This window comes from Nyctereutes procyonoides, unplaced genomic scaffold (genome assembly GCF_905146905.1).
Source record: "Nyctereutes procyonoides isolate TBG_1078 unplaced genomic scaffold, NYPRO_anot_genome, whole genome shotgun sequence".
Taxonomy (NCBI): Eukaryota; Metazoa; Chordata; class Mammalia; order Carnivora; family Canidae; genus Nyctereutes; species Nyctereutes procyonoides.
The window spans coordinates 23819508-23843609 of record NW_026575030.1 but is presented as its reverse complement, the minus strand read 5'-3'; the positions used below and the strand labels follow the sequence as shown (position 1 = coordinate 23843609).

The 24102-nt window shown below is 41.0% G+C and overlaps 1 protein-coding gene across 2 annotated transcripts in view; it reads right to left on the bottom strand.

Moving 5' to 3' along the window:
• The window catches only part of HSPBAP1 (HSPB1 associated protein 1), a 64667-nt gene that overhangs the window by 6583 nt on the left and 33982 nt on the right, over positions 1-24102 (bottom strand). For both annotated transcript variants that reach the window (XM_055315974.1, XM_055315975.1), the window contains exons 4-6: positions 11078-11214; positions 6496-6667; positions 3064-3147 (exon numbers count right to left, since the gene is read on the bottom strand). In XM_055315974.1, the coding sequence (XP_055171949.1) occupies positions 3064-3147; positions 6496-6667; positions 11078-11214 (393 nt within the window). The remainder of the gene's footprint in view (positions 1-3063; positions 3148-6495; positions 6668-11077; positions 11215-24102) is intronic.

The following is a 24102-nucleotide window of genomic DNA, read 5'->3' as shown; positions in this document are numbered from 1 at the left end:
AGAGACACAGGCAGAGGGAGGAGAAACATGCTTTAAGCAGGAGCCCGATGTGGGACTTGATCCCGGAACTCTGGGATCATGTCCTGAGCCAAAGGCAGACACTCAACCACTGAGCCACCCAGGCATCCCACGGTATTAGATTTTTAAAATTGTAAATTTGACATCCTAAAACATATATGGATGGGGCATCTGGGTGGCTCAGTCAGGTAAGTGACTCTCGATTTTCGATGAGGTCATGAACTCAGGGTTGTGAGATCGAGCCCTGCATCAGGCTCAGCACTGGGCATGCAGCCTGCCTAAGAGTCTCGTTCTTCTTCTGCCCCTCCCCTCCCCTCTAAAAAAAATATATATGGACATGGGTGAATAAAACAAATAAGTAGGTGTTACTGTTAGAATGGATCCCAATTTTCAGTGTAAGGGAAGAAATAAAAATACAGAAACAAATAAGGAAAAAAACCTATAATATTAACCTTAAATTAGAAATATAAATATATCCCTATCTATCTATCTATCCATCTATATCACATTCTAATTTTATCATTTAAAGGTCTGGAAACAGCAACATGCCAATAGCAACAAACAACAGCCTTAGGGCTCCAATATCAGTTTCTAAATACCATTACCCACTAAAAGGAACCATGACCACTTAAGAGAAATTACTGACTTTCAAGTTGGAGGCAGAGCAAGTCCAAGGCAATTCTAGAAAGCAAGGATATATTCCAAGACAATGAGGACATATCAAAAGGGCACAGGCCTGGGATCCCTGGGTGGCGCAGTGGTTTGGCGCCTGCCTTTGGCCTGGGGCGCGATCCTGGAGACCCGGGATCGAATCCCACATTGGGCTCCTGGTGCATGGAGCCTGCTTCTCCCTCTGCCTGTGTCTCTGCCTCTCTCTCTCTCTCTCTGTGTGTGACTATCATAAATAAATAAAAAAAATAATTAGAAAAAAAAAGGGCACAGGCCTACCTGAAGGAGTTTATTAAAAATACAGAAGAGAATCAAATTCAAAATGACCTTGGCAAGCTGGAATGCTCACCCCAATGAACATGAGAACAGCTAAAAGAGGTGACAGTGAAGTGTGGGAAGTGTGGGATGTGGGTTTAAGGAATCAGCTTTACAGCTTCACAATGGAGGGCAACCTGACATGGCAACTGACCATGTGGAAAAAAACAGGGATATTCTCAAACTGAGTATGAATCCAAAGAGATAAGATTCTGAAAAAAGCTGATAAATATTATGAGCAGCATGGAAGAAATTAAGGATCTAAGTCACGTGAGGTAGAAACAAACTGAGGCTTCCCGGTATTTATACATTAAGAGGGCTACTCCTGACATAATAGTTCTTTCTTCTCGTAGCAATTTCTGTTTTTAAACACTTCCCATGTGCCAAGCACTGGGTTAGATGCCACTGGGGTGAGTGCAGTTATCATTCCTGTTTTGCAAGTGAGGAGACTTAGGCTTGATGGGCTCAACTGACCATCCAGGTTAGACAGCTAGCAAAGGCACAGATCTGTAACTTAAACGTGCCTAGTTAAAGAGTCTTTATTTTTTTATTTTTATTTATTTTTATTTTTTATTTATGATAGTCACAGAGAGAGAGAGAGAGAGAGAGAGAGAGAGAGAGAGGCAGAGACACAGGCAGAGGGAGAAGCAGGCTCCATGGACCGGGAGCCCGATGTGGGATTCGATCCCGGGTCTCCAGGATTGCGCCCCGGGCCAAAGGCAGGCGCCAAACCGCTGCGCCACCCAGGGATCCCAAGAGTCTTTAAAAAAAAAGAAAAAAGGTCAAGTAAAAGACATCATTAAAGAAACCAAAGGTTCTGAGTGCCTAGGAATGAAAAGTTTAAGGAGACACAAAGCAGGTATCATCAAAATATCCTTTAAAAAGAAAAAAAAAACGGGCAGCCCAGGTGGCTCAGCGGCTTAGCGCCGCCTTTGGCCCAGGGTGTGATCCTGGAAACCCAGAATCGAGTCCCACATCGGGCTTCCTGCGTGGAGCCTGCTTCTCCCTCTGCCTGAGTCTCTGCCCCTCTCTGTGTGTCTCTTGTGAGTAAATAAATAAAATCTTAAAGAAAAAAAACTCAGTATAATTTCAGAAATAATGGGTACTGTTACAAGCAGGCAGGTGATAGTGCCTCTGTGTAACAGTGAAAAGAACTACCTCGAGAAGTGAAGCACTGCCAGGACTATTGTAGACGTGACTTTGGCACTGGGAGTGGACTGGATCTTGACATTTGCTCCAACTACAATTCAGCATGGTACCAGTAACTAACTGAGTAACTGAGTCCACTGATCTCCCGCCATCCCTCTCACCTAATCCCCAAGGGCTACACATCTTCTCTAAGCCTAGATAGTACAACTTCCTGTTACAGTATCCCTGATGCTTCACCTATGCCAAAGCCCTCCCCATTACCAAAGGATAAGGAAAGCCTGAGGGGAGGGCGGAGTGTCCAGAGACAGGAAGAGATGCAATCAGGCTTTGGGTACAGGGCAGCAGAGATGCAATCAAAGCCTCTGGTTAAAGAGGCCCAGGTGCAACGAGAGCCTCAGCTGAGCCTCCCTGGGCAGCCATTTTAATTGTCAAGTGAAGCCGGTGACCAGGATTAAACAGAGCATCTCTGCAGGGAAAAGGCCTCTGGCAGAAATGAAATGATAAAATCCTAGCACTCAAAGACTTTACTTGAGAAAATGTATAAGCCAGGACTGAGAATTGTGCAATTAGTAGTAAGGGTCCTGAACCAAGAAGAAGTTATCTCCAGCCCGTCTGGGTGTGGACAGGACTGGCAATGTGGGGGACACACGGCAGATATAGGCGGGCCCAACACAATTCTCCGAACAACACTGCTACCAGGGCCCACGGTGTGCCTTTAAAAGAGAATGGTGCATCACTGAAAATCCTCATTCCAACCTAAACACCTGTTAAAAGAGCACTGAATACATAAATTAGAGCATATCAAACCAAAGTAATACTGGAGTGCAGGTTAAAATCAATCACCAAGTTTTATAGATAGGCTCTGTATACTTAAAAGCAGGGATTACATTTATTAAAAAAAAAAAAAAGTACCAGCTCAATCCATGAGTTTATACTGACAGTGACAGGATCAATGGATTCTACGTAATGCCACCAGTGTCTCGGAACAAACAGAACCTAAAAGGCAAACAAAAAAGTAAATTAGCACAAGAATAGCACATTTTGTTTCTATGTCAGAATCAGACCCTAACTGAAGAGCTAGGAGGGCAGCCCAGGTGGCTCAGCGGTTTAGCGCTGCCTTTGGCCCACAGTGTAATCCTGGAGACCTGGGATCGAGTCCCACGTTGGGGTCCCTGCATGGAGCCTGCTTCTCCCTCTGCCTGTATCTCTGCCTCTCTCTGTGTTTGTCTCTCATGAATAAATAAATAAAATCTTAAAAAGGAAAAAAGAAAATGCTAGGAATACATATGTATGGTAATATTACTGTCAGAAAGGGAAACAAGAGAAAAAAAAAAAACCAAACCTACAATCTCTTTATTTCTTCCTTTTAAGCAACAAGTTCACATGTTCCACAAAGGATGGTGCCAGCTTCTCCCAACTTCTACTGTCTTTAATCCTGGACCTGCTCTGCCTGCATCTAAATCGTAGTAAAGGACTCTTAGATTCTAATTTTTCCTCCTTTCCATTGAGAAATAGTTGTATGCATTCTGAAAAAGGGCACAGGTAAAAATATAGGCAGTAGTTTCTGTCTTTTCACAATCCAAAATCTAGCCAATGAAGAAACAATATGTAGAAATGGGGAATCTGATATGTGGTAACTCAGAGGAGTAGACACTGGTGCTAGAGAACCTCAGAGGTGGGAGACACAGGCACAAACCAGGGAGGGCAGGGGCAGCCTGGTATGGAGGAAGTGTGGTTTGAACCAGGGTTAGGAGACAACGCAGACAGAGCAAAGAATGAGGACATGCCAGGAGGGAGAAGTACTACGGGCAAGGGAGAGGGGACTGTCAAGGGACAGCAATTAGGTCAGTCTTACGGTTACATTACAGATGGGGTAATGGGAGATGAGGTGGGAAAGTTAGATTAGGGCCAATGGAAGGCCCTGAATTCAGAATAAAGAATCTGGATTTTATTTTTAAGCATTAAAGAGTTGCTAAGAGAAAAAAGTTTCTTTTTTGAGAGGGAGAGAGTCTTGAACAGGTTCCACGTTAAACGTGGAACCTGAAGCAGGGCTCAATCTCATCACCCTGAGATTATGACCTGAGCTGAAATCAAGAGTCAGGCGTTTAATCAATTGAGTGACCCAGGTGCCCTGCTAAGAAAGTTTTAGTAGGGGGATGGTTATTTTTATTTTTTTTAATTTTTTTTATTTATTTATTTTTTTTATTTATGATAGTCGCGCACAGAGAGAGAGAGAGAGAGAGAGAGAGAGGCAGAGACAGAAGCAGGCTCCATGCACCGGGAGCCCGACGCGGGATTCGATCCCGGGTCTCCAGGACCGTGCCCCGGGCCAAAGGCAGGCGCCAAACCGCTGCGCCACCCAGGGATCCCCAGTAGGGGGATGGTTAAAACAGCAACATCCTGGGAGAGTCTGGGAAGGACAGGAGATTCATTCGGTGGTCCAACTATTAAATGTTGAGATCTAAACAGGAAGGTATAGTAAACAAAAGCAATAGGCAGAGTCAAAAAGGACTGCATTTGTCCAGGCTCAGTATGAAATTAGTACCCATGAAAGTTTGAGAACAGCAGATGGGATGATCCAAAGCTTTGGGGACTCAGATTGAGAAAATGGATGGCATCTGCTATGAGTAAGGTGGTGCTAGGAGATGGGAAGACAGCACCTTTTAGGGCTAAGCCCTACAAAGGACTACTGCATTTAGTCTGAAGGAGATCATGTATGTCCTATCAGATTATCCTTCCAGTAAAGTGATAAGAGAGGGAGCCAGTTGTCGGTAGATTAGAGAACGAGCAGAATGTAAGGAACATTGATGGACAGAGCCACACATTTAAATTTGGCTATTAAAATAGAAGAAAAAATGACCAGCCATGTCACACTCACTAGAATAGCTATAATAATAGGAATAATGGAAAATAAGTGTTGGTGAGGAGGTGAAGAAATCAGAACCAGAAGGATTGTGGGAATGTAAAATGGTGTAGCTGCTGTGGAAAACAGCTGGGCAGTTCCTCAAAAGGTTAGACACAGAGTTACCATTTGACCCAGCAATTCCACTGGTAGGTATATAACCAAGGGAAATGAGAACATATCTTCACCCAAAAACTGGTACTCCAATGTCCACAGCAACATTCTTCATAATAGCCAAAAAGTGGAAACCACCCAAATGTCTATCAACTGATGAATGGATAAACAAAGTGTATATCTATAACAATGAAATACATTCAGCCATAAAAAGGAATAAGGTACTGGTAACATCTTGCAGTACAATGCCATGTGGAAGAAGGCAGACAGATGCAGAAGGCCACTCGTACGACTGCACGTAAGTGAAATGACCAGATTAGGTAAATCTGTAGGGCTATAAAATAGATGGTTGTCAGAGGATAGGGGGATAGGTGCTTGGGGAATGACCGCTAGCAGGTTGAAGCAAGCTGTTTAAGTCGAGTTATTTAAGTTGGAGTCTTCACATGTGAAGGAAGCAGAAAAGAGCCAGGGAGAAGGGACCAAAAAAAGGAAAACATCCAGGCGAGAGGAATGGTTGAGGGAATAAAATCTCCTTAAAGAGACTAAGAAAAACTTTCAGATTGTTAATAAAACATCAGACAGAAAATGCCAATGTTGTAAAGGTGGTTCTCCTCACTGGAGAGCAGCATTAAGAGCAAACTCTTTGGAAATGTTTCAGAGACAGTCTTTAATAAAAGGAACATCCGTGTTTGCTTAAAAGCAGATCCTTCTCAAGTTCATTCTGTCTTTTTGACCCATCGCCTGGATGCCTTCCCACCTGCAGTTATGGGTCTGAGTTCTAACATAATTGAAGGGATATTAATTGTGAATAAATGTTCTAGAGGTGCTCAAGTACCCATGGCCTGACACTTTCTCTTAACCTTATTAAAAATGACTGTGTAGGGCGCCGGGGTGGCTCAGTTAAGTGTCTGCCTTTGGCTCAGGTCATGATCCCAGGGTCCTGGGGATCTGGCTGCCACTGAGGTCCCTGCTCCTTGGGGAGTCTGTCTCCCTCCCCCTGCACACCCGACCCCTCACCCCGTCACACTCTAATACTCTCTCTCTCAAATAAATAAAATCTTTAGAAAATAAAGGACTGTGAGTTCTTGTTTTTCTCCAAAGTCAACCTCCTCTTAACCAGCAGAAAGAGCTGTATTCCCTCTTCCCATAGTTCCATGACCAGTGAGGCTGAGAAGTTTGTGTCTGAAGTCACCTAACAGCAGAGAGCAGCAGGGAAGAAAATCATTCTCATTTGTACTGGTGAGGAGGCATGTGGTATACAGATATGAAAGAGGGTATACAGCTGGGGGCACACTGCCAGGTCATCAATGTTTTAAGGCCCCCATTACCTGTCCTGGCTTTAGTGTAACCATATATCTTCGAGCTTTGCAGAACTGAGGAAAACGTTTTAAATCAGGATTCACAACATTGATTTTACTGAACACACTAGATTCTTCATAAGGGATTCTAGTCGGATAAAGGAAAGGAGTATCTTCCGGAGGAAAGAGATGCCATCTTTTCCTAATTAAAAAAATAAGATACAAGTTAGTAATCTGAACTTGAGACAAAACATCTAAGAAGGCAGCAGCTAAGTGTTCATTTTCATCTGATCCATAAAGGATATAGGAGCAGTCTCAGTAGTCACCTGGCCCATCTCTCAGTACTGGAATCTCCTGTGCTGATACTGGTGAAGGTAAAGCAGCAACCACCAGCTATCTCCTGATGCCCTATTGCCCTAAGGCAACCCTACTGCTGGGACAGGATCTAGTTTGTAAGATCATTCTTTTTTTTTTTTTAAATAAACTCATTTTATTTAAATTCAATTAGTTAACATATAGTGTATCATTAGTTTTTAATGTAGAGTTCAGTTATTCATCTATTGCATGTAACACCCAATGCTCATTATATCACAGGCCCTCCTTAACATCCATCACCCAGTTATCCCATCTCCTCCCCTCCAGCAACCCTCAGTTTGTTTCCTATACATAAGAGTATCTTATGGTTTGTTTCCCTCTCTGACTTCATCTTATTTTATTTTTTCCTCCCTTCCCTTACGATTCTGTTTTATTTCTTAAACTCCACATATGCGTGAAACCATATAACTATTTTTCTCTGGCTTATTTCACTCAGCATAATACCCTCCAGTTCCATCCACATCCATGTCAATGCTAAGATTCCATCCTTTTTGATGGCTGAGTAATATTCCAGTGTGTGTGTGTGTGTCCCACATCTTTATCCATTCATCTGTCAATGGATGACATCTGGGCTCTTTCCACAGTTTGCCTATTGTTGATAATGCTGCTTATAAACATCAGGGTGCAGGTGCCCCTTCAGATCATTCTTTTATATCTCAAATCAAAATTTACTTCCTCAAAAAAAAAAAAAGTTTACTTCCTCATAAGTTGATTCTATCCCTGATTCTGGAGCTACCGTGAATAATCCCTCCTTTTCAAATACCTGTATTTTTATCTTCTGCAGACTAGTCACCCATAGAGCTATCCACCAAATAGTTTCCAGACTTCTCCCAGTTTGGGTTTGTAAATTCCTTAAACCTGTGTTAAGTTAATCCATAAGGAAAAGAAATGCACAAATTATGCCACCCAACTAAAAAGTGGTATAATATTAGAATTTTTAAGAAGAGAAAATTGTAAAATATTTCGGTCACTTAAAAGTTTTTGAAAAATGGAAGTGATAAATCTTAAATCACAAGACACTAGACACACCCATACTTTGAGCCAATAGAGGGAGGACATCTAAGGCAAAGAAGGAGAAAGTGTGAAAAAGGAAGACATACAGACAGACATACACAGATGGGGAAGCAGAGAGAACAAGACAGAGAGAGAGAGAGAGAGAGAGAGAGAGAGAGAGAGAGAGAACAGGGAGAGGGGCAGGGACAAGGAGAGAGAGAGAGAACTAGTTTTGAGAAAAGCCTTAAAGCTCTCTAGTGACTCCTTGCAGTACAGTGGGACCACTATGTTCCTTTCAGCTGGCTGCTATTTTCAAACTAAGAAGTAGATAGTAAAGTCTCATTCTGCCTTCAAGATAAAGCTGCTCAATTCCACTGCAGCTATGTAGCTTCGGAGAATTCCAGGCATTTACTAAGTTTAGAATGTCAGAGCTAGAAGAACTTTTTTTTTTTTTTAAGATTTTATTATTCATGAGAGAAAGAGAGAAAGAGAGGCAGAGACACAGGCAGAGGGGAGAAGCAGGCTCCATGCAAAGAGCCTGATATAGGACCTGATCCTGGGATTTTGGGATCACACCCTTGGCTAAAGGCAGATGCTTAACCGCTGAGCAACCCAGGCGTCCTGAGCCAGAACTCTTAATAGGTCATCAGTCTAATTTTACTTTCAAAGTAGTGGGAAAGGGACCCAGTACTTTTTCAATGTCATTCATTGGACTAGTGATTAGTGGTGGACCCAGAACGAGGCCCCAGATCTCCTGACCTCTTTAGGTCCCACTCCTACTTCTGCCTCATGGCTGTGTTCCTACAGGAATAGCCATAATGATAACAATCCCATACAATTTGTTTTGCTCCACTAAAAATGTAATATACAGCTGACCCTTTAACAACATGTGGTTTGAACCACACAGGTCCACCTATGTGCAGATGCTTTTTCGATAAATACAGTACAATACTGTCAATGTATTTTCCTTATGACTTGCTTAATAACATTTTCTTTTCTCTAGCTTGCTTTTTTAAAAAAATATTTTATTTATTTATTTATTTTGAATGAGTGAACATGTAAGGAGGGAAAAGGGGCAGAGGGAGAGGGTAAGAATCTCAAGCAGACTCCAAATCCAGTACTAAGTCTGATGCAGGGCTGGCCTCCATGACCCTGAGACCATGACCTGAACTGCAAACAAGAGTCAGAGGCTCAACTGACTACACCACCCAGGCGCCCCTAGCTTACTTTACTGTAAGAATACAGAATATAATATATATGACATGCAAAATATGTGTTAATCAACTGTCTACGTTATTGGTAAGGCTTCCTGTCAATAGTAGGCTATTAATGGTTAAATTTTTAGGGAGCCAAAAGTTACATGTGGAGTTTTGACTGTGTATGGGGGTCGGTACCCAAAACCCCCTCATTATTCAAGGGTCAACTGCATACACGTTCTTCTCTAATTAATCAGAAAAGGTGGTGAATCACCATGTCATCCCCTCATCAAAAAACATTTCATTGTCCTGCATGCTAAAAGAGCATAAGAGGTTATTTGCCTGAAAGTAAACTTTTGGGTCCACCTTCCCTTTCCTGCCTAATCCTTTCATTTCTAATGCTCAGCATACACTGGCCAATTCACAGGATTCTTTCTTTATACACCACATGCTTTCCTAGGGCTCCGGTCATACTGGTTCCTCTGCCCCTCCCACCCATGTCTTGAACATTCACCCACCCTTCAAAGCCTATCACAAATGGCAGCTCTTCTCTGAAATCTTCATCTTTTCAGCAGGAACGGTATCTCTCCTACTTTTTACAGTTCTATGAAACCTTCCTCAGGAGCATGTCCATTCTGCCTTCTGTCACACTAGTTGTGGGCTTCCCTGTACTCTAACTATAAACTCTCTCACGGCAGAGAGGTATCTTACTCATTCACCTCCATTCCTACTGTAACAGATGGTACTTGCTCCATGAGTATTTACTGAATAGTTATTTTACTATTCCAGAGCTTTGAGACTGGAAAATGTTAAAATATACTCTATTACAATGTTAAAATAAAGCTTTATTAATTCTACATCATAGGAAGAACCCAGGTATTTTTTGGTAATGTTTTCCCAACTGGATTTCTTTCCCAATTCAGAACATGTTGAAAACAGCTACTTAACAATGATATCTCTCTTACCAAATTTAAGGTTTAGTCTACTAACTCCCTAAGGGCAAGAGCCATGCACACTTGATTCACTGTGGCATCCGTAACACATAATAATGCACCTGAAATGTTCTAGACCCTTTAATAAAGTTGTATGAATCCAGAAATGGACCGTCTTACTCCATTTTATAGGTTTTAAAATATTTCACCTGTGAAATCTACTCATATACTTATTCACTGTTTTTTTTTTTTTTTTAATCTACTCATAATACTCTCCCTGTCTAAAGGGTCTAAGAACCTGGAAATGGCCATTACTATTTTTCCTGCTGTCCTATAAATGCTCCAAAGGGCCAGGAAAGGAGACTCGAGCATCACTAATCAGGGGAAAATAAGGCTACGCATACAATATTCTAAGTACAGCCTCCAACTAGCAGAATCCTGGATTATCAAAAGTATTGCCTGACTTACCCTTACACATCTTAGGGTCCACAGACAGATGGAGAACTTAACTGAAGTAGTAAGATACTGCATTGTGTCTACATGTAAACACAGACTAAAATTTAGACTCAGAAGGGGCCATAAATATCATCTCATTCAGTAGTTCCCAAACCAGGCTCCCTGGCATCTCCTCAGGGGCCTGAGGATAGCAGCAAAGCCTCTCTCTTTCAACAAACTGGTCTGTTTTTGTTTATTTAGGTTTGAAGAGAGGGTCTTCCTGCTTTTAAATAGAAGTTTGAAACTACAAATGCAGTGTGTTACATAACAGAGCTAAGCAGACAACTGTCTAGCTGAACTAGGAGTGGAATCCTGGAGCACTAGGATCAGGTCTCTGAAGGTTAATCCTGATCATGGTTGACAGGACACATATGGAAACCATCATTTGAACTGTTTCCTTACTTCAAAAAGGAGGAAACTAAACCTGAGGTTAACTGATCAGTCATGGTCATGAGGCAAGCTGATGGGGTAGAGCTAGGAATAAACTTTGGGGTCTGCCACCTGCCTGGTCCTCATTCCTCTTCCTGTGCAACACACACACACACAACACACATACAGACACACACACACACACACACACACACACACACACACACTCATATGCATGTACCCATGCATTACCTTCCTTGTACCTGGAATACTAAGTTGCAACCATAGGAGTCCAGATGACAGGGTGTATGGGCTCCCATGGAGCCAATCCACAATGTACTTTCCCGTCCATTTCTTCCAGGAAACCCGAAGTCAGACCATATCACATCCTGTTTTGAAAATAAAGTTACAGTTGGTCAAGAACCAACCAAATGTGCTACGTGGTAGTGTTACACATTTTTACTTGCATATCTGTTTTTTTGGTACTTGGAGTACTTTTTTTTTTTTTTTTTTTATATAGAAAATGCTATAGAGGGAGGAGGTTAGGCTTCCAGAGCAGTCCAAGAAATCTTTTCAACCAAAACATACCTGAAATACCTCACTGCTAGTAGTTATTCAACAAATATTTACTGACTATTCTAGAAGCATGTAATGAATCAATGAATAAGACAAACGACATGTCCGCTCAAGTGAAGCTTACATTTTAGAGGCTGGAGAGAGAAAATAAACAACAGCCATAATTATGCATATATCTAGGGGGAAGAGCGTTTCATTCAGGCAGCAGGAACGGTAGTGCAATAGAAACAGAAGTTTTTTAGAAAAGTCTCTGAAGCTCAACTCAGGAAGCCAGAAATCCATATTCTCTGTAAGCAGTGCAAATATTTCTAGGTATAACTAGTATATTAACTTTTTACACTCTAGTGACATTTAAAAAGGCTTCTCCTAGGTTAATAGAGTTATTCAAAACTATAGATGCCGGAGCCTTATTTCACACCTATTAAATCAGAGCCTTCCGGTAAGGACAGCATATCTTTTGAAATACATATCCAAAGATGACTTTTGCTATGCTCCCCAAAGTCATGATCTCCTTAAGCATAAAGAACTCTAAAACAGATAGCACAGTGCTCTGGACTTGGCTTTCCTGTTCTGTGGACAAATCATGCCCTACTCAACTACTGACCCATAAATACTATCTAGTCCTCAGTTCTCAAACCAGGCTCCCTTGGCGTCCCCTTAGGGGCTTAAGGGTAGCAGCAAAGCCCCTTGCTTTCAACAAACTGCTCTGCTCTTGTTTAGGTTTGAAGAAGGGGCTTCCTGCTTTTAAATAAAAGCTGGAAAACTATAAATGTAGTCTGACACGAACTCAAATCCCTGAAATTATAGTATGTATAAGCTGGAAAAGAAAAAGGACATACTAATGAACCAAACACAAAGATTTTCCATCGTTTGGTTTTTTAAGTTTTACTTACTTAAGTAATCGCTATACCCAACATGGGGCTTGAACTCACAACCTGAGATCAAGAGTCACGTGTTCCTCTGACCAGCCAGGTGCCCTTCTATTTGTTTTTTTTTTTTTTTAAAGAGTTTACGTATTCATGACAGAGTGCCTGAGCACAAGCAGGGGGAGGGGCAGAGAGAGAAGGAGACTCCCCACTGAGCAGGGAGCATGATGTGGGATTCAATCCCAGGACCCCAGAATCATGACCTGAACAGAAGGCAGACACTTAACATTTTTGAATACCTACTAAGCCACCCAAGCACCCCTATTTGTTTTTACAAATCATGAATTTAAAACAAAAAAACACTTCTATGTGCAGAATATGGGCCTAAATGCTGACACTTCTTTTATCAGTATCTTCCATCTACATTTTCTATTTTTAAGAGGCAAATCATTAATTAGCAGCAGTAGTCAAAGAGGATTTTGGAGAGACATTTAATGGGTGGTTTTGAGGAAGACTAGCAAAAGCATTTTCATTCTTGTTTTGAGTAACAGAAGTAGCGGACTATGTGCATATAACTAATGTCTGTTATGGAATGGAGAGTTTTTGCAAGATCATTGCTATTGTAAATGCATTCGCATATGGCTCACACACAACTGCTCCAAGGAGTGGCAAAAATCATGTCCCTCTGGATATAGCCCATTAGCTCCCTGCAAGAAGCTTATCTCTGTATTCCCAGTGTCTAACATAATACCTGGTTCAAGGTAAATGCTTAAAATATTTGTTGCTTGGGGCAGAAAGAAGAATCTGTTGGCTTATTATGGGTAAATGGTTCTGGTCAAGAACATTTTTGAACATCTACCACCATCCCTGGTATGATGCTCAGTGTTCAGAATACAAAAACTAACACAATACAGGGCTACCCTTCAAATCTAATAATAGAAGAGGGTCCCATAAATGAACTCATATACAGTGGCAAGCGCTCTGACAGAGGTGCGTGGAGGGTGCTCTACAATCACGAATGAAGGGCTCTTGGTCCAAGCAGGGAACTTAGAAGAGGCTTCTAATTAACTTGGCTCTTGCTGAACAATCCACCACACCTCGTTTAGAATTTAACCAAAGGCAACTGAAAAACATAGAGACAAAAAACAGAGATTTGCCTTACCTACAAAGGGGTTTATTTAAGTGATTCTTCATCTTATAGATACTCCCCTCTGGGGATTCAATGAATGCCAACACCCCTCTTCTCTGAGAAATGCAAAAACATACACAATTTCACATCTACTGAGGGAGTCAACAGACTGCACGTGAGAAACTCTGTTCTAGAGCATTGCTTCAGAAAGAGTCACAGAAGGAAGATTTACTTATGGGGGATAGGGGTTACATGAAAAACTGGCAAGAGGCTTCCCTGACAGCAATGACAAGAAAAGGAAAATAATTTTGGAGTGATCAGACCAGGGTGACCTAAACCACCTAAAATTCAGGGGCAACTTGGATGGGAAAACCAAAGGCTGGAAAAAAGTAAATCTGTCAAAAAAGAGGATTCAGTGTGCCTGTTTTGTGCTCCCCACTCCACTGCCCTCCCAGGCTCTTGAGAATTGAGGCTTTCTTGTCAATCCTGTTCAGCTACTTATAGTCAAACATCTTAAATCAAAGTGGGCCCAGAAGGAATCTACCTTGAATTTTGCTAGAAAAAGGTGATTGGCAGGGTGACCTACCTTGGAGTCTATTTCCACACCCACCTCAATAGTTGGAAAAGCCTTTAGAAATCATCTATATACATAAAATTCTATTCTACACCATCCCTGAAAAGAGCAATCAAGTGCCTGGTTGACCGTGTTGAGAAAACTGCAGGCCTAGGCCGCTCACCGGTTGAGCGTCTGCCTTTGGCCCAGGGTGTGATCCTGGAGACCCGGGATCAAGTCCCACACGTCGGGGCTCCCTGCATGGAGCCTGCTTCTCCTTCTGCCTCTCTCTCTCTGTGTGTCTCTCATGAATGAATGAATAAACTCTTTTAAAAGAAAAAGAAAGAAAACTGAAGGCCCAAGATGGAGTCACTCATGCTAGGTCATGTCACCAAACCAGGGTTTAATATTTAACTGAATTGTAGTTCAACCTTCCCAGAAATGCAGTCTTAACTAGTGGGTCAGGAGTTTTCTGGTCAGCACCAATGAGGTAGTCTGTCACAGGGGCCATCCCTACCCGCACCGGCCACCCCCAAAGGAAGCTGAGGTGCTGTGCATGATAAAACCCCGTGCCCTTCCCATTAAGGGAAGGTGAGCTTACCTTTGCTAATAACTTCTTGCCCCACCCTCCTTTCTATTAAAAAAAAAGTTCCACTTTGTGGTTTTTTTTTCTTCCTTAAGATTTTATTTATTATTTATTCACGAGAGACACAGAGAGCGGCAGAGACACAGGCAGAGGGAGAAGCAGGCTCCCCGCTGGGAGCCCGACAGGGGACTCGATCCCAGAACTCCAGGATCACGCCCTGAGCTGAAGGTGGTGATAAATAGCTGAGCCACCCAGGCTGCCCGGAACGTTCCACTTTGGAGCTCTCTACTTGCTAGATGGGATGCTGCCTGATTTGTTTAATAAAGCCAGTCAGATCTTAAAGTTTACTTGGTTGAGTTTTTTTAACGACAAAATATCTGCTCACTACAAAATAGCTGCTTTCTTGTAACTTACAGAAGGTTGTAGATTTGTTTTCTACAGACAAGGTTATTTTCTGCGAAAAACTGCTGTCTTTAAATTATCTGAAAAACTGTCATAACTTCTCTTTTTATACCTAAACTCTGTAGCATTAGCTTTCTATCCAGTTGCTATCTTCTCAACAGCACTCTTAAAGCCTGGTTTCCCCAGCCCCAGATACAGCCCACATGAAACCTTGTCTATGGGATTGCAGCACTGCATGACCTGGACATTATACCATTAATGTACTGTCAGTGTGTGTGCGTGGTGGTAGTTAAGCAATTATACCATGGCTAATCTTGGCTTGATGGCTGTTTTCTTATGAACTGTTGCCTAGCCATACTGCCATATCTCTTCAGCCTTAATTTATTGTACAGAAAAGCCATGGGATCTTATATTTATCCCTCTTAAACTCAATCTTATTAAGTTTCTGCCTGGCATTTTACAATGTTTACATCAACCTGTCTACATGACTCCCAAACCTTCTCTTGACTTTTCTCTTCTCTTATTTATGACTAGACCCATATTTTCAATTGCTAACAAGTTATCAATCCCTGGTTATTGAATTCTTACAATAGGCCAGACTCTAATACAAACATTTTATGTGTATTATCCATTTAATCCTCATGAGATTGAAGGTAGATATGCCCATTTTACCCATTTTTATGGAAACTAAGGGATGTAACTGTCCTTCTGGCAGTACTGTTAAAAAAGAAAATGCACACATTCTTGTCCATCATAACAAGTGGGAGGAGAGTACTACTAGTATTCAGTAGATAGAGGTCGGGCATGCAGCTCAACACAACAAAGAAATGTTCTGTATCTTGCACAATTTTCCTACTGCTGAAAAATTTGATTTTAATTTTCTGAGAATAGGACTCCAACTCCATTTCACATATTATCAAAGGATCTTTGGCATGGTTTTAATAGGGATTGAGTTTTCCCAAAACATAAAAATACTCAAGGGAGGATTGTACTTTGTGTTCTTGCAGCTTTACTAGGAGTTGTTCACCCTTTTGAAAAACCAGATCAGCAACAGCACTGAAACTCAGAGCTTTTGGGTCAGCAACATATACACCGATATCAGCCTGTGCTAATATTGTCTCATAGTGGTGACTCTACAGGTATAAATACAAATATATTAAGTCTCATTTCAAAATGTTAGATATACAATTTTGGAAATACTCTACAGAATTTTTTCTCAAAGATTTTATTTATTTCTTCATGAGAGACACAGAGGGAGAGAGGCAGAGACACAGGCAGAAGGAGAAGCAGGCTCCATGCAGGGAGTCCGATGTGGGACTTGATCCCAGGACCCCAAGATCACACCCTGAGCTGAAGGCAGGCACGTAACCACTGAACCACCAGGCGTCCCTACTCTATAGAATTTTATCTTAATTCTTCAAAACTGAACCTTTTCCTTGTAGGTACAAGCCTCTGATTAGTTCATTATGACTTCTAGTATAGTCAGGCTTGAAAAATTACACATTAAATCATGTGTTTCTGCTTAAATTCTTCCTGTATTTTATAGCTGGGATATTTTAATTGTTTTAAAAAATTATGTGTGAAGGTAATTACCACAAATTGCATTTTAGAACAGTGAAGGGGACACAGGATCTGGTATGAAACTCTTGCTACACCAGCTCTACAGCTTTCCAGGTATGGACCCCACACCTCCCGGCCTTTGCTCCTGCGGTTCCATCTGCTTGCTGGTCTTCTCACAGCTCCTCTCCCACGACCCAGTTCACATTTCTCTTTTAAGACCCAATGTAAATGTCGCTTCTTTAAATGCTTCCACTCCACCTTATGCAACCTGGTCATTCTCTCTTAGTCTCTCCCTCCCAAAGAATTTTGACTCTCTGCCTCTGACCCATTCTCCTTACCACAGCAAGAACGATCTTTTTAAAATGTTAAGACCTGTCACTTCCATGCTTTGCACTTAGAATTAGGTCCAAATGCCCCTAATTGTCAGCCTGTATGACCAGGCCCTTCTCACTTTTCTGACACCTTCTATCCCTCTGCATCTCATTGGCCAGGCTTCAGTCTCAATAGCCTTCTTTCTTTTTCCCCCAAAAGGCAAATTTTCCCTTCTTCAAGGGCTTTGCCTATGCTATTCACTCTGCTTAGAAAGCTCCTGACCCTCCCCTTCACATGGCTAGCTTCTCATTTTTTTAGGAATCAGCTTAAATATCATCTCCTAGGGAAAAGCTTCCCAATTTACCTATGTAAAGTAAGTCCCTCTTGATTTGGGCCCATTTTTGTTTACTACATAGCACTTAGGACAAGTGGCCATTACTGGTTAGATTCACTTGTCGGTCTTCTCCACTAGAATATGAATTCCCTGAGGAAATGGGACCAAGGCTGTCTGTGACTCTCTAGCCCTAGCACAGTATCTGAAAAACAGGAATTTGTAGAATGAATAACCACTGACATTTTAGTTATTTTCTATCTTTTCCCCACTAACATACCTCATTAGCTCTAGCTACTGGCAGAGTTTTAAATCTAGTTTCTGCATTTATCTATACTTACCTTTGGTACTTTTATGTTTTTGGGTGGCACACTTATTGCTCTGTTTTGCTCTAGAATTTTTTTTTTTCCCTTGGGCAAATATAGATCTGTTGGGTATGGTCCAGAGATTCCTTGGTCATCTTAGGCCAGTGCTTAAATATAAACAATTCTAACACCAGCAACTGACAACAGTCATTTGGGACAGCCTCACCTAGAACTTAGCAATCTCCCCCACAGTCCGCAACATCAGAAAAGGAGCATCACAGACCACAGTGTGCATCAGGGTTGGCCTGGTTTCTGGAGTAAATGGAATGTGGTATCCATTAAAAAGGATGGCATATTGGTTTTAGAGGTGGTCTACTTAATCACATACCTGATTTGACTACTTCATTACGCCTTCACTGAGCATTAACACACCAAAATATATGTTGTTGTATCATAAATTACTTCCTTTAAAATTTTCCTTTTTGTCATTGGTAAGGCATTCTAACTATTTTATTTTATTTATTTTTTATTTTTTATTTATGATAGGCACACAGTGAGAGCGAGAGGCAGAGACATAGGCAGAGGGAGAAACAGGCTCCATGCACTGGGAGCCCGACATGGGATTCGATCCCGGATCCCCAGGATCGCGCCCTGGGCCAAAGGCAGGCGCCAAACCGCTGCGCCACCCAGGGATCCCCATTCTAACAATTTAAAAAAATTTCATGTGTACATAACTATATCATCTACAAGTTGTATTTCAGGACCATAAGGGGAATGCAAGAGCCCAGGGAGTTGAGAATCAGGCCACATCTACCTGAATCAACAAATAGGACTGATAACATGGGATATGCTAATCAAGGATGGAGACTCAAAAGAATGTAAGACATAAAAATCTCTACTATCATATTGGAAACTTTACAATCTTGTTGGAGACACCAACCTGAAACAGCAACATAAATAAATTATCAAAAAAAATGCCACAGGTAGTTTCTACCACTATTACATGATGGTACAATAAATTAAGAGCTCAAGAATGGTTGAGATTTGGCTTTTATCCTTCTCAGTCTTGATCCCTCAACAAGGAACTAATGCATTGGGACTTAACAGAGAGATCCGAACTTTGCTCCTTTTCCTTCTTCTGCTCCAGGAAGAAGTTTAGAGATTGCTAACCCATGAATTTAACCACAAAATAAAATGAGCACCAATTATCTTGCCCGAGGGATCTGGCCATAGGACCTCCCTTTGAAAGGGCCGGACCTATGGCTACCTGAGAACTGCTCTTCCATCACCTTCAAAAGCCTCCTTCCCCTGCTGCAAGGGCATTAGCCCTAAGCATCTTTAGCCATGCACAGAGGATGATGGTGCAGAGGGCGAGACTCATCCTTGGAACCCTTCCTTTAATGCTGTAATTCTCCCAGACCCTACACTTGCTCCACTCAGATACCCTGTAATAAGTATACTTTTTAAATTTTTTTGAAGACTTTATTTATTTATTCATGAGAGACACAGAGAGCGAGGCAGAGACACAGGCAGAGGGAAAAGCAGGCTCCCCGCCAGGAGCCCGGTGTGGGACTTGATCCTGGACCTGGGGATTATGCCCTGAGCCAAACGCAGACGCTCAATGGCTCAACCGGTCAGCCGCTCAGCCACCCAGGCATCCCTACTTTCTTTGTTAAATAAATATTGCTTTAATTTGCATGTTTTTCCATGAGCAGCGTGTGGCAGAAACTGCCTGTCTTTCTTAGTATCTCCCAATTTTATTCAGGGATATGCTCGCTAAAAAGACACCCATTTTCCAGCCTTCTTTGAAGTGCGGCTACAAGATTAAATTCTAACCATTAAAGGGAAGTTGTTAGGTAGGACCTCTGACAAAGTTCCTTAAAAGTGAGACAGAGAGGGATGTCTGGGTGGCTCAGTGGTTGAGCATCTGCCTTTGGCTCAGGGTATGTTCCCGGGGTCCTGGAATCGAGTCCCACATCAGGCTCCCTGTGTGAGCCCGCTTCTCCTCCCTCTGCCTAATGTCTCTGCCTCTCTCTGTGTCTCTCTCATGAATAAATAAATACAATCTTTAAAAAAAATAGAAGTGAAAAAAAAAATAGAAGTGAGACAGAGAACTGGGAGTAGACTTTTGTCCTTCTTCCTTTCAGCAATATAGCTGTGATGGCTATCCTAGAATACAAGATGGCCTTGAGGACAGATGCCATATGCTAAGAAGGACAAAGCAGGGGTAGCCCCGGTGGCCCAGCGGTTTAGCGCCACCTTCAGCCTAGGGCATGATCCTGGAGACCCAGGATCGAGTCCCAGGATGGAGTCCCGGGTTGGGCTCCCTGCATGGAGCCTGCTTCTCCCTCTGCCTGTGTGTGTCTGTCTCTCATGAACGTATAAATAAAATCTGAAAAGAAAAAAAAAGAAGGACAAAGCAGAAAGACAGTAAAACTTGGGTTCTTTGGTACCACAAAGCCTCCACTACAGCCCTGGCTAAAGCAATTCCCAACTCTACTTAGGAAAAAAAAAAATCACCTGTATTCATTTTGTTAGGCAACTTCTATTCAGGGTTATCTAAGCAACTCAATCTGTTAAAACAAACAAACAAACCAACAAAACCACAAAACAACCATAGGCTCAAAATGCCTATCCCTTAGGTTAAGTCAGTAAAATAAGACTTAATACCTAACCTAATTGCATTTCACTGAGAAATGTAACCTTTAGCTGGTCAACATGGGATTTCCTGGTTAATAGGAGGCAATTTGCTAATAGGCCTCTTGCACTCCCTGTAGGAGGGCAACCTGCCTAAACAATGCATTCCTAGCTAATAAATTCCTTGCCTTTTTTTTAAATGCCCCCTCTCTGTCGTTAAAAACTTCTTTTGTTTAGCTCAGTGGAGTTTTCTTCTCCTTGCTAGATGGGATGCTGCCCAATTCATGAGTCGTTTAATAAAGCCCATCAGATCTTCAATTTACTGGGCTGAAATTTTTTTTTTTTTTTTTTTAAGCACAAAGATGGGCAGCAGGCAGAGGGAGAAGCAGGCTCCCCACTGAGCAAGGAGCCCAGGACACGGGGGCTAGATCCCAGGATCATAACCTGAGTAGAAGGCAGACACTTACCGACTGAGCCACCCAGGCACCCCTGAATTTTGTTTTTTAACAGGCCTAATCCAAACTGATTCAGGAGGTTAGTCCATGAAACCTGTTTTTTCCTAATAATCCCATTCTGTCAGAGACTTTTTCCCAGGTTTGCAGTTGACTAGTCCTAAACCCCATTTCAGAGAAATCCATCCCAGATGACATACTCTTACATACATTTTGGGGGTGCAAGTAGGGAGAGTTCTATGCACTTCTTTGAGCAGATCATAAAGAAAATCGTATCACATTTTACCCCAGGACTTATTTAAAGGAGTTAACCAGGAATCCAGTCTTGCTTTTTCATCCTCCTCCAACCCCATTTAATCAGTTCTGATTCCCAGCCACTTCTCAGAATCTATCTGAGAAGTTTATCAAAAGTGTAAGGATGCCTTAAGAGAAATATGTGGAAATAATACATTACAGTGTTTCAGGATAAGAATAACAGCTTTTTTTTTTTTTTTTTTTTTTTAGGATTTTGTCCATTTATTCATAAGAGACACAAAAAGAAGTGAAGCAGAGACATAGGCAGAGGGGGAAGCAGGCTCCATGCAGGAAGCCCAATTCGGAACTTGATCCCAGGACCCCAGGATCTCAGGATCAGGACCTGAGCCAAAGGCAGATGCTCAACCACTGAGCCACCCAGGTGCCCCTGTAGTGCCGCTTCTGAATAGGATGAGCATTATAAGCAAAATTCATTGTTCACTCATAGTTGAAAACTGGCTGACCAATGAAAATAAATTTTGTTTATAACACGAAAGTATGACAGGCACTATATTCTCCTCTCCTCTTTCTTTCAGATGGACTTGCCTTGTCACGGTGTTCTGAACATATAAATTCTAAAATAATGATGGTTTTATTTCTTGTGTACATAGAGTTACCATATTCCCCCCCAAAAAAATCAAGGCACAAGAGATGACAACGCATTTTTGTGCCACTTATCAAGATAGGAGTTAGTTTAGGAGATACTGCTTGAATATCAACATAATCAAACATTTAGAAACAGTATTTCTCCATTGCCTAGTTTTCTTTTTAAATTAATTTTGGGTGCTTGGGTGACTCAGGTCTGCCTTTGCTCAAGTCTTGATCTCCAGGTCCTGGAACTGAGCCCCACATCAGGCTTCCTGCTCAGCAGAGTCTGCTTCTCCCTCTCCTTCTCTAACTTGTGCTCTTTCTTTTTCTCAAATAAATAAAATCTTCTTTAAAAATTAATTTTACTTTTTAAAAGGTTTACTTGTTTATTTGAGTGTGTGTGTGTGTGCTCATGTGTGAAAATGGGGGGGAATGGGAGAGGGAGAGAATGTCAAGGAAAGTCTCTCTGTGACTATCATAAATAAATAAAAATTTAAAAAAAATAAAATAAAATGAACTGATGGAGCCACCTAGGTGCCTCTAAATTAATTTTGAGATAAAATTCATATACAATAAAATGCAGCCATTTTAGAGTACAGTTCAAGTTTTGACAAATGTATACACTGGTGTAATCAGCATCTATGATCAAGATAGTGACTACTTCCATTACCCCAAAAAGTTCCCTCTTATTCCTGTGCAGTTCACCTGCCTGCCTTTATTTACCCTGAACCCTAACACAACCACCAATCTACTTTGTTATCACAATACTTAAAAACTGGATTCCTTCAGGTACACATAACAGCAATGAGGATCAGTTTTTTAAATTCTTTAATTAAAAATGTCCCTGACACTTCATTTATTTATTTAAGATTTTATTTGTTTATGAGAGACAGAGAGAGAGAGAGAGAGAGAGAGAGAGAGAGATATGCAGAGACATAGGCAGAGGGAGAAGCAGGCTCCATGCAGGTAGCCTGACGTGGGACTTGATCCCAGGTCTCCTGGGCTGAAGGCAGCGCTAAACTGCTGAGCCACCCAGGGCCATGCCCTCTCCCTGACACTTTAAATAAGAGACTTTAAAACTCTGGTTGAATAAAAGAAAACATTCAAAATGTTTACACTTCAATATTCTAGATTATGCATAATACTCTAAAACTATTACTACTGTTTAAGTGATAAATGTCAGGAATAGTACTGAGCTCTAATAGTACATTTCATATTGTTCTATCTTAAGGTTTGGTTTCTGCATTCCACTTTAAAGTCTCATGGGAGGCCAGTTTTTATTTTATTCAGGTTGGCATCTCCAGTGCCTAACACAATGAGTAAAACAAATGCTCAAAAATTGCTGAGTTACTGATGTAGGTAGACTTTTTATGCTGAAGCTGAATAACTCCTAAACCTGTTTCATTTAACAAGTTAAATAATTATTCCAGAATCAAACACCATCTTAAAAATGTTGTACAAGTAACTAAATCTTCTGTAATTCTAGTTTTAACCAAAGAATCGAAGAAAACTGGTAAGATGCTTATAATACAGGATAGTGTTTTTTTTTTTTTTTTTTTTAGCATACCATGTAAACCAATCACCAAAAAATAACTCATTCTTAAGTTGTTTGATTCTAAACGATGGTACATTTTGAGTTGGGGTATTCTCAGAGCCCAGATTTGATATGAGCTAGTTGGTGTAAGCTCTAGGCTCTGAGAACACCCCAACTCAAAACTATTTGTTCTTTTACCTATACCACACTGTTTGGGTGACTCATGGCCATGGTTAATTTGATTCCATTTGTCACATAAAAAGTTGTCTCAACTCTATTAATTCTCCATGCCTAGATCAAAAATTTATAAAAACTGATTATACATAATTCCATAATGAGTTTTATGTCTGAAAAAAAGCATAATATTGGTCAAAATAACAAAAATGAAACTTTAAAACAATACAATTAATTATAATTATATATGAAACTAAATATATATATTTAAAGGATAAATACTTCAATTTAAATTTTTAAACAGCCTCTTAAATGGACATTATAAATTACCAAGTATTTAAGGCTCTTTTTTTCCTTAGGAAAACTACTTTAGATAACATAAACAGAAAAGAAGTAGTTAACTTTCTACCAACAGATAGGCTTGGATAAACACTCAGATTCTTACATTCCAATTTGCCTCATCAGAAAGCATCACTGGCCATCAAACCCTTTTAATCATTACTAAACCACCTGGCTCAATTTCAACATACTCTTATAGCTATGTTATAAAGTCCAAGACAGGTTAGAGCTAATCTTTCATGTATTGCATCTTGTGCAATTCTGTGTCCTGGTGAATTAACAGGCCTCCTGACTCTCAGCAGCCAATATGAATCACAACATGAAATGGAATCTGCCTGGGAAACATTCTTGGGGCAAAATCCTTACTGCTTTATGTTGAATCTAATAGCTTCAATTATGATGATTCTTATTGATAATTCAAAAGTTAACATTCTTCCCTAATGAGAGAAATTTTATGCAGTACTCTCACAAATTCCCTACCTTTCTTGAGAAGTAGAGAACAAAATATTCCAAATTAAGTTTTATTTAAATTCATCAATGATGTGATGGACAACTGAAAAATAATGGGACTAATTTCATTTGCCATACATAAAAGTCAGTTAAGTGTCAAAATCACAATTGTTGGCCACCTCTAAGGCT